Here is a 9901-nt window from a genome sequence, read left to right as displayed (position 1 = left end):
GGGTGCGCGGAGAGCACGAGCGAGGAGAGAGCGCTCCGGACAGCCAGGCGTGCGCTCCGCTCGGCACCACAGGCTCGCCCCGCGCAGCCCGAGCCCCAGCCAGCCAGGCGCTCTCAGCTGGAGCCGGCGCTGCCGCCCCGGGGCCGAGGAACCGTGGGGTCTGGTATTCGGAGAAAGCCGGGAAAGCGCGCAGCCCCCGGTGAGTGCAAGCCCCGAGCGCTCTAGGCTGGCACGGACCAGGGGTCGGCGCTTCCCGGCTGGACGGCGCGCCCCCTCTGCCTTTCACGCCCACCCCTCGGGCTCCCTCTGCTCTGTCCCTGCCTGAGACGCGCCCACCCCGCCCGGCGCGCGGGACATGCACCTCAACAGCTCGGCGCCCGGCCCACGGGTCTCCCAGGCTGGCGACCCCTTCTTGCTACCGCCATCGGGGCTGGAGGCGGCGCTCCTGGCCCCGGGCTTCGGCAACAGCTCCCGCAACCTGTCAGAGCCCGTCCCAGCGGCGCCCAGCAGCGACCTGGACGTGAACACGGACATTTACTCCAAGGTGCTGGTGACCATCGTGTACCTGGCGCTCTTTGTGGTGGGCACGGTGGGCAACTCTGTGACGGCGTTCACGCTGGCACGCAAGAAGTCCCTGCAGAACCTGCAGAGCACGGTGCACTACCACCTGGGCAGCCTGGCGCTGTCTGACCTGCTCATCCTCCTACTGGCCATGCCCGTGGAGCTGTACAACTTCATCTGGGTGCACCACCCCTGGGCCTTCGGCGATGCCGTGTGCCGTGGCTACTACTTCCTGCGCGACGCCTGCACCTATGCCACGGCCCTCAACGTGGCCAGCCTGAGTGTGGAACGCTACCTGGCCATCTGCCACCCCTTCAAGGCCAAGACCCTCATGTCCCGCAGCCGCACCAAGAAGTTCATCAGTGCTATCTGGCTGGCCTCTGGCCTGCTGGCCGTGCCCATGCTCTTCACCATGGGCCAGCAGAACCGCAGCGCCGACGGCCAGCACCCCGGTGGCCTGGTGTGCACGCCCATCGTGGGCACCGCCAAGGTCAAGGTCGTCATCCAGGTGAGCGGCCTCTTCAGGGGAGCAGGAGTCGGAGGGCACCAGGCCAGGGTCTCCCCTGGGGGCAAGGGTCCAAGGCACCCCCTCAGGGAAGCCTCAACGCGTCTCTTTCCCTCACCCCAACAGTACTTTCTGGTCTGTGTACCCTCTGGGTACAGGAAGTTGGAGAAGTGTCCCAAAGGAAGTTTACTCCTGGGAAGCTGGGAAGGGGGGGGTGCGGCAGGAGGGGTGGGGCTTGAGAGCGGCCTGACCCCCACTTCTTCCCCCCTTTCGCTCCAGGGCTGCCAGGTCTCAGCCCCCCTTATCTCATCCCCTCCTTCCATCAAAGGGGGCTGGAGCCCTAGATCAGTGACCTCTCCAGGGGAGGGGCGTCCGTGGATGGACCTCAGCTGTCTCCATGTTCCCCGAGATGCAGGGTAACCTTGTGTGTGCTGGTGCCGGCCTCTTTCGGGAGAGAGTCCCTTCCATCAGCTTCCCAAAAGGCCCTGTGGTCCGTCTCCTCTGTAGCAGAACCGCCCCCGCCAGGACTGCTCCCCCTGTGCCTCCTGGCCTGATGCTGTCTTGGGCCAGTTCCTTAATTTAGCCTCAGTTTTCCCATCTGTGAAATGGGGCAATCACAGCCCCCCACCTCTGAAGGTGGAAATTCAAGGGAGAAGGTGTGGGAAGTGCTTGTTTGGCTCCTGGCGTGGAGAAGCTCTCGGAAGCACTCTTACTGGTGGTGGTGGTGTCGACGCTGTTTCTGTTGGAAAATCCTAAGGTACTAGGCGTGGTGGCAGGCGGGGGGCCCATGTAAGGTGGATAACACTGGAGCCGGGTGACCAATGGTCCTCTGAGGGTCTGGGCGAAGTGCGCGGGAACCCAGGGGGCAGCCCTCCCCGGGGAATTGGCTTGGACGAGGCGGCCTGGCCAGGAAGGGGTATTCCGACCCTGGGGAGAGGCTTCTCAGGCGGGGACATTCCAGGCAGGGCCCCGAAATGGAAGGAGGAGGGCGTCCATGGGAGCAGGTCCTGGCAGAGACACCGCTTTCAACGGCATCGTGGCCTGAGAATGTGGGTAGCCGTGAAGGCGGGTGGGGGGGCGTCCTCCATCTCAGGGTGGGATGGGAAAGGAGGAGCTGGGCTGAGTGGGGGTGGGGTGGGCGCTCTGGGCTGTCCCGTCTGGCTGTCGTTTCATGCCTGAGCCATCCGCAGCTTCCCAGCAGAATTGATGTTGTTGCCTCTGAGTATGACGGGTGTGCCAGGGTAGGAGAGCTGGCGTGCTGGGGGGCAAGAGATGCCATCTGCATGTCCATCCCTGGGCTGCGGCTGACCCTCCACAAGCCACCACCAAGATGGACCCGGTGGGCAGAATTAAGCTTCGGGTCCCCCGTCGCCTGTGCTGAAAACGTGTGGCTCCGGGTGTCCCTGCATGGAGTGGCCCCGGCAGCCACGTGCGGCGGGGAGATGAGTCAGAGGCGGCTGCCTCTCTACTGATGCCTCTCCTGTGCCAGAAACAGTGGCAAGCAGGGCGGATGCAGTGAACAGTGGGAATGGCCTCCCGGCTTCCTGTGAGGTCTCGAGGGGCTGTGCCCAGGGTTGGGGGGTTGGGGGACAGCAGCCATGACACCTGCCTATGAAGGTTGGATGTGTCCGGCTCAGGTCAGCAGCTCGGGGTCAGCAGTGCCCACTGCCCTCCAAGGGGATGCTCCCCTCAGACCCCTGCCCGCTCTGGCCCCTGTGGCTCAGCCAGGAGCAGCCGGCATTCGGATCATCCAGAAAAAACAACAAGAGCAGAGGGAGCACGGCCTCCCCCCAAAGCATCCTCACTCTCTCTTGGTCATGGAACCAGACACCTCAGTGACATGGCCTCGCCTCCCAAAGGGCCACTCCCAGGAATCCTTTTGGTCAGAGGCTGTGATGCTGATGTGGGCCGGGGCGTGTCCTGCTCATGCGTCCACTAGACAGGTGTCTGTTGAGCACGCGCTGCGGAAGGACCGCTCTTGTGCCCGCAGCTGTAGCGCTGCCGAGAGTTTACTCAATACTTGCTGGCTTCCTGGCGCCCTCAGAGATCAGAGTTTCCATTTTTTTTAAAAGGCCTTGGCCATGCGCTTGGGAGAGACTGACGGGCCGGTTGTGGAAGGTGCCCTTCCCTCTGATGCTGACGGCTCCCACGAGGCTTCTTGGGCTCCTGCATGCGGGCTGCTTCCTGTGCCTGAAAGAACGTTCCTCGCGGGGGAGCTCAGCCCTGGCGTTGCTCCCCGCTGCGTCTCTTCTGCACCGCCAGCCGCCACCCAGGAGAGGATTCCCCGGGGGATTTTACGTTCCCCACACGGGCTTCTGGGCCACCTGGCAGATCTGGGCCGACGTCCACGGTTTTTAAACCGTGACATCTGTCCAAAGAGGGGCTGGGTGCCCGCCTCCATATGTCTGCCTCTCATGGACCACGTTTGGACGTGGGGCGACGTTGGCCAATCAAATGACCCTACTTTCCAAAACGGGGGCCCCTCCCAGCCCAACTGTATCCCACAAGGCCTGTCAGCCCTCCACACCTGTGAGATTCCGTCCTGGACACTCGCAAACGAAGTCGTGTTTAGAAACGAGGTGGTTCAGTGATTAGATTTCTGAGCCGCTTGGAATTGTCATTGCTGGCCACAGCTGGGCATTTTCTGGGCGTGTAGCCGGGGGCTGGGGGTGGACAGGGGGCCAGAGGAGCTTACGGTGAGGACAGGGCCTTGCAGGCCAGCGAAGGCCCCAGACCCTGGGCCTCAGGTCAATGGGGGAGTCTGGGAGGAGGAGGCCTCAGGGCCTGCCACGTTGCCCGAGGACGGTCCGGCCCCTCCCTGGACCCCAGAGGGAACTGGATTCAATCCTCCTAAACAGACTGCTGGGCCCAGGGCCGACTTCTGGAGTGGAAGACAGCACGTGCCAGGGATTGTGGGGTCTCCCTGTTGGGCAGCGCTGTCCCTGCTCACTCAGGCATCTCCCAGGGCAGGCAGTGGTCCCCACACAGGTGGGCTGACCCTGGTCGTGTCTGGTCCACTGCGTTTCAGGCCTGGCCTCGTGCTCTGACCTCAGCGTGATGAGGTCCTGCCATCACAGGCTCTGTGTCGCAGCTGCGGGTCCGGTGGGGCCCGTGTCCATCCATCCTGTGAGAGTGTACTGGGCGCTGACCGGGCAGCTGGCCGGGAGGGCAGCGACCCGAGGAGGCCTTAGTGGCAGAGGCTCTCCTGTCCCCGTCACTGGCTGTCTCCAGAGCTCAGTTACTAGAAGGGGATCCTTTCCCTCCAAAGTACAGAGTCATCTGTGCCTCTGGGGGGGGGCAGGATCTGGGGGCCACACCTGCAGTGGGTGGGCACGTGAGCTCAGAGTCCAGACCTTGGGCCACAGCCAGAGACGCCCCAGGAATAGGGTCACCTCCAGCCCTCGATGCTGATGGGCACCTGCAGGCAGAGCGCCCAGCGCCCTGGTCCAGGATTTATGCTTCATACTGCCCAGTGGAGCTTAGAGCCCCGTAGTGGTTAGTGCCCAGCGGTGATGAGTGCCCAGTGGTGATGAGTGCCCAGTGGAGCTTAGAGCCCCGTAGTGGTTAGTGCCCAGTGGTGGTTAGTGCCCAGCGGTGATGAGTGCCCAGCGGTAGTTAGTGCCCAGCGGTGATGAGTGCCCAGCGGTGATGAGTGCCAGCGGTGATGAGTGCCCAGCGGTGATGAGTGCCAGCGGTGATGAGTGCCCAGCGGTAGTTGGTGCCCAGCGGTGGTTAGTGCCCAGCGGTGATGAGTGCCCAGCGGTAGTTAGTGCCCAGCGGTGATGAGTGCCCAGCGGTGATGAGTGCCCAGCGGTGGTTAGTGCCCAGCGGTGATGAGTGCCAGCGGTGATGAGTGCACAGTGGTGGTTAGTGCCCAGTGGTGGTTAGTGCCCAGTGGTGATGAGTGCCCAGCGGTGGTTAGTGCCCAGCGGTGATGAGTGCCCAGCGGTGGTGAGTGCCCAGCGGTGGTGAGTGCACAGTGGTGGCCTCGTGCAGTCACCGGCAAGTGTCCTTGGGGCAGCGTGCGTAAACCCAGTCCTCGTGAGGCTCAGCCGGGGGTAGGTGTCCCCCTCCTGGGAGCTCAATGCTCTGCCAGGGCGGGCCGACAGAGGACCTCTAGGAGGCTCCCAGGTCACAGCAGCCCCTCTGCACGTGGCCGCACCCTGGGAAGGGTGAATTAGTGACCACAGGGCATCTGCACACCCCCCCCCAGCGAGGCCACCCTAAGGCAGCCGCGTCGGCGCGGCTGAGCTCTCGGCTGTCACTTCGTGGTCGCCGTCTTCCAGGCCCCGTGGCCCCGGCAGCAGCTGCGCGGGGGGGGGGGGGGGGGCACCCCGGGAGCGCAGCCTCATTGTCTGCCTCCGCGTTCAGTGCCGCCGGCAGCAGTGCTCCTCGCTGGGCTCGGGCCCGGCTGCAGGAGGGGGGCTGGCCCTGGGCGGGGCTCGTGCCGGGGGGGCTCGTGTCTGTGGGCACATGGACCCGGCGGTGTACTGAGCGCCAAGGCCATTAAAGTCTGACGTGATTCCGCGGAGACAGAGGCAGCCGAGACCCGTCTCCACAAAGTGGAAGAAAATTGGTTCCAGTAAAATCAGGGCATCGATCATTTTCTCTGTTTCTGTCCTGTGCCACCAGCTGCGCCCGGTGCCCTCCTCCCCCATCCATCCACCTGTTGGCGCCCCATTCGTGGAGCCGCCGCTGCTTCCCCTGCAGCCGACTCGGCCTCAGTGACGCTGCTACTCATGGCTGAAGTTGGGCGAGTCACAGGCCCCCGAGAGGAACGTTATACTGGGGAAACGGGCAGACGCCAGAGTGAGCGCCCCCAGGACTGGGGCCATCGTGGGCCTCCTGCTGTATACGCACTGAGGACACGGCACCCCTGCCCAGAAACGGACCCTCCACGTATCCCTTTGTCCCCGAAATTGAGGGATGTTCTAAAGGCAGCTGCCCTGTGCTCACAAGGTGCCCAGATCGTGAAAGTCCAAGACAGGCCGGGGGGCTGTTCTGTATTAAAGGGGATTAAAGACACAGCGCCTGAGCACAAGGCATGGTTTCCCATCAGACCCTGGTCCAGAAAGGCTGTTGCTGGGACAGTGGCTGGATGAGGTCCACGGTTCGCGCGTGTGTTGTACTGACGTGGGACGGGACTCCTCGATCTGGCAAAATCCTGCTGCGCTTCTGCACGAGCACAGGGTCTGTCCTGAGGCTCCGCGGCAGTGAGGAGGGCAGGGACCCCCGTGAGCGGCCGCCCCAGGGGACGCCCTCAAGCTTCGGGCCGGCAGCCCGTCCCCCGCGTCTGGAGTCTCAGCCGCAGGGACCGGGGCTCTGGCCAGCACAGGGTGCTCTCCCACGGGCAGCAGCAGGACAGTGAGGCCGGGCCAGGTGGTGCTGGAGGCCTCCGTTCCCTCCAGCAGAGGAGCAGCAAACGTCCCGCCTGGTTATCGAGCGTCTGTTTCGAGGGGAGAGGAATCACCAGCCTTTTGTTCTTTTTTTCTGTTAGAGTGAAAGATACATAACATAAAGCTTTACCACCCATCTCCAGAGCTCTCCCATTGTTCCCCAGGGAGACTGTGTCCCCACTGGACCCCAGCTGCCCCGCCCCTCCCGCCCTGACTGTCCGTCTAGGGTGTGGCTGCACCAGGCCTTCGTCGGACGGGATTTCAAGCCTTTCTTTGGTCTCTAAGATGCAGTGGTCAGGAGTGCACGCCCCGTGCCGGGGGACGGAAGCCAGCCTCAACAGGCCCCGACTGTACGACTCTGATCGCGTGACCTGGGCACAGGCCGGGGGGGGGGTGGTGTCGGCAGTGGGTGGTGAATGTTCTGCGTCTTGCCCGTGCTGCGGGCGCATGTATCAAAACTCACGGAACTTAGATAAAGGAGTGATTTCGGTGAACGTACACCGTGTCTCCATGAGTCAGTCAGAGATGAAAGCTCAGGGTCCAAGGCCTCGTCCTGTGAAGGCTGTTTGGGTGCCGGGTCCTCCCTTGGGGGTGGGGTGCCTTTGGGCAGGAAAGAACCAAAGGGTCCTAGGAACGTTCCTGGGGAGCTGGAAGGCCCCAGGCAGCCGCTCGCCCTGCGCCCGCTGCATCACCGCCAGGAACCGGGCAGGTGCTTGGCACCTGGGGGTGGGGGGAGCGGTGGTGCCCAGCTGTGGCGGCTGCCTGGTCCCCAAGAACCCCGCCCCGACCCGGCAACGCCTGGCATCAGACCTGGCCCCTGCCGTCCCTGGTGAAAGCCTGGCCCCGAGAGGAAGGGGAAACTGAGGCCCAGAGAGGGTGGGGGCATCCCAGCCAGGCCCAGCACCGGCCCCGGGCTGCTGCTCCCGCAAGGGGCCCAGGTGGAGCCACCCACCTGCTGCGATCCCTGCCCCCTTTGGGGACTTCACACACGTGCACCTGTGGGGGCAGCTTCATGCCCCGAGGCTGGTGCGGGAGGGGGAGGGTGGCCAGGCCAGTGCACCCAGGAGCCCGGAAAGGGGCCCTCTGGGGCTTCTCGCCTGTGGCAGCCCAGGACCCGAGGTCAGATCCCAGCTTCTCCGCGGGCAGCTGCAGGGCCTGGGCGAGCGATGTGACCGTCTGTGCCTCAGCTTCCTCACCTGCCGGCTGGTCCAGGAGCCGAGGAAGGGCTCAGGGGCCCACACACAACAAAACGCGGCATCGGGAGAGACGGGCCCTCTGATTCGCCGTTTTAGGGGAACAAGAGCCCGTCTCCTCCCTAGAAAGCTCTGCGTGCCGGAGCTGGGAGCTGATCCTGTGGTCCACGCTCAGTCCCGCCCTGGGGGTCTGCATGCACGCGTCAGGTCCTACAGGAAACCCCTGGGTCTGGCATTGTTCCCATACCTGTAGGCTCAGGGGCCGCCCTCAGCATCCGTCCAGCTCCTCCAAGAAGCATTCGCTGCCCGAGGGCCTGAGCCAGGTCTCTGCAGCACCGTGTGCATGAAGAATCCCCTCCTGTCACTTGTGATGACAGCCGCCTCCCTCACCCCCTTCCACCCCTACTCAACGAGCATCATGTGTGAGGCACCACGGGTCCCGCAGGGAACAAAACCGGCAAAGGTTTCCGCCCCGTGAAGTACACATCCCGGCGGAGAAGACAGACAATTAGCAAAATAAATAAGTACAACATGCGAATGGTAGATAGTAAGGAGGGCAGCAGAGAAAAGGTGAACAGGAGAGGCCTCACGGCGGCAGGTAGGGGCAGGTGTGACAGCATCTGGGGAGGAAGCTTCCAGGAGAGGGAGCAACAGGTACAGGACTGTGGCCGCCGGCACCTGCCACGGCGACGTGGCCAAGCAGGCGAGCCCAGGGCAGGACCAGACGTAACAGGTGATCATGTAGGGCACGCAGTGTCCCTTATCCGGGAAAAATGGGCCCCACGGGAGACTCTGAGCAAGGAGCCATGTGACATACGTTTCAGGGGACCATTCTGTCTGCCTTGTTGAGAACTCAGCGGGGGTCAGAGAGGACGGTTAGGAAGCCGCTGCGGCGTTCTGAGCGCGTGATCAGCGAGAGCCGGCTGGTTACGGGGAAGGTGGAAAAATGATAAGATCCCAGATCCAGGCTTTTCTGTTTTCTTAGGTTTAAGTTTACATCCAGTAACAATCATTTTCCTTTTGTTTACATCTATGCGTTTTGACAAATACATAGAGCCCTGTAACCACCACCACCAAAGAGAGAGCCCGGTCCTGTCGCCCGTGGAGTCTCTGCACACCCCCATCCCCTCACCCACCCCGCCCCACCCCTCCGACGGCCTTGGGCCTGACTCCGACGCCAGGTACGTGGAACCTCTGAGCCTGGCTTCCTTTGATTACGTAATGCCCTAAGATTCATCCACGTTGTCACCTGTATCAATAGCGTGGAGTACGAGTCCGTCGCACAGATGTTCCACCGTTTGTTCACCCATTCGCTGGTCGAAAGACATTTGGGTCGTTTCCAGTTTTGAGCAGTTATGAGTAAAGCCACTGCAAATATTCACGTACAGGACAGCGTGTGAACACATGCTTTCATTTCTCTCGAGTTAACACTTAGGAGGCAGATTTCTGGGTCATACAAGCAGTGTATCTAACTTTATAGGAATTTGCCAGACCTTTCCAAAAGTGGATTTGCCATTTCGAATGTCCCCCAGCAACGTGGAAAGACAGTTCTCTGCATCCCGGCCAGCACCTGGCATCGTCAGTGTCTGGTTTGGTGGTTTTGTTTTCATTTATCCATTCCAGTAGGAGTGTGGTGGTATCTTGTTGAGGGTTTAATTTGCGTTTCCTTAGTGACTCATGACGTTAAGCATCTTTTCAGGTGCTTCCTTGGAATCTGTGTATCTTCTTTGGCAAAGTGTCTGTTCCCATAGTTTGCCTATTTTTAAAATCGGGTTGTTTTCTTATTGTTGACTTTTGAGAGTTTTTAAAGTGTATTCTGCATCTAAGTCCTTTGCCAGATATGTGATTTGCAAATATTTTCTCCCCTTCTGTGGCTCATCTTTGTATTTGCTAACGTTGCATGTCACAGAGCAAAAAGTAGGAATGTTGACGAAACCCAACTTACCAAAACATTTAATGGGTCAAGCTGTTGGTATTGTGCCTAATCCAAGGTCGCTAAGTTTCCTTCTCTCTCCTCTTCTGGAATCTTTGTAGTTCTATGTTTTATACTTAAGTTTATGCTCCAATCTGAGCTAATTTTTCTGTAGGGTGTGAGATATAGGTAGATTTGCAGACATATATCCACGACCAATACCGCTTGTGAAAGATGATCTTTTCTCCTTTGGAGTTTTTTTGCACCTTAATTAAAAAATCACCTGACCTCATGTGTGGGGGTCTATCCAGACTGTCATCTGTTCCTTTAATCT

The 9901-nt window shown here is 61.2% G+C and overlaps 1 protein-coding gene across 1 annotated transcript in view; it reads left to right on the top strand.

Moving 5' to 3' along the window:
- The first annotated feature begins 355 nt into the window (after window positions 1–355).
- Window positions 356–9901, top strand: part of NTSR1 (neurotensin receptor 1) — a 46333-nt gene continuing 36787 nt past the window's right edge. Inside the window, exon 1 of the mRNA XM_060032621.1 lies at window positions 356–1069. Coding sequence (XP_059888604.1) covers window positions 356–1069 — 714 coding nt within the window. The remainder of the gene's footprint in view (window positions 1070–9901) is intronic.

The sequence above is a fragment of the Delphinus delphis genome, chromosome 15 (assembly GCF_949987515.2).
Source record: "Delphinus delphis chromosome 15, mDelDel1.2, whole genome shotgun sequence".
NCBI lineage: Eukaryota > Metazoa > Chordata > Mammalia > Artiodactyla > Delphinidae > Delphinus > Delphinus delphis.
Note: the sequence above shows the minus strand (reverse complement) of the source record. Positions and strands in the feature narration are given on the sequence as shown.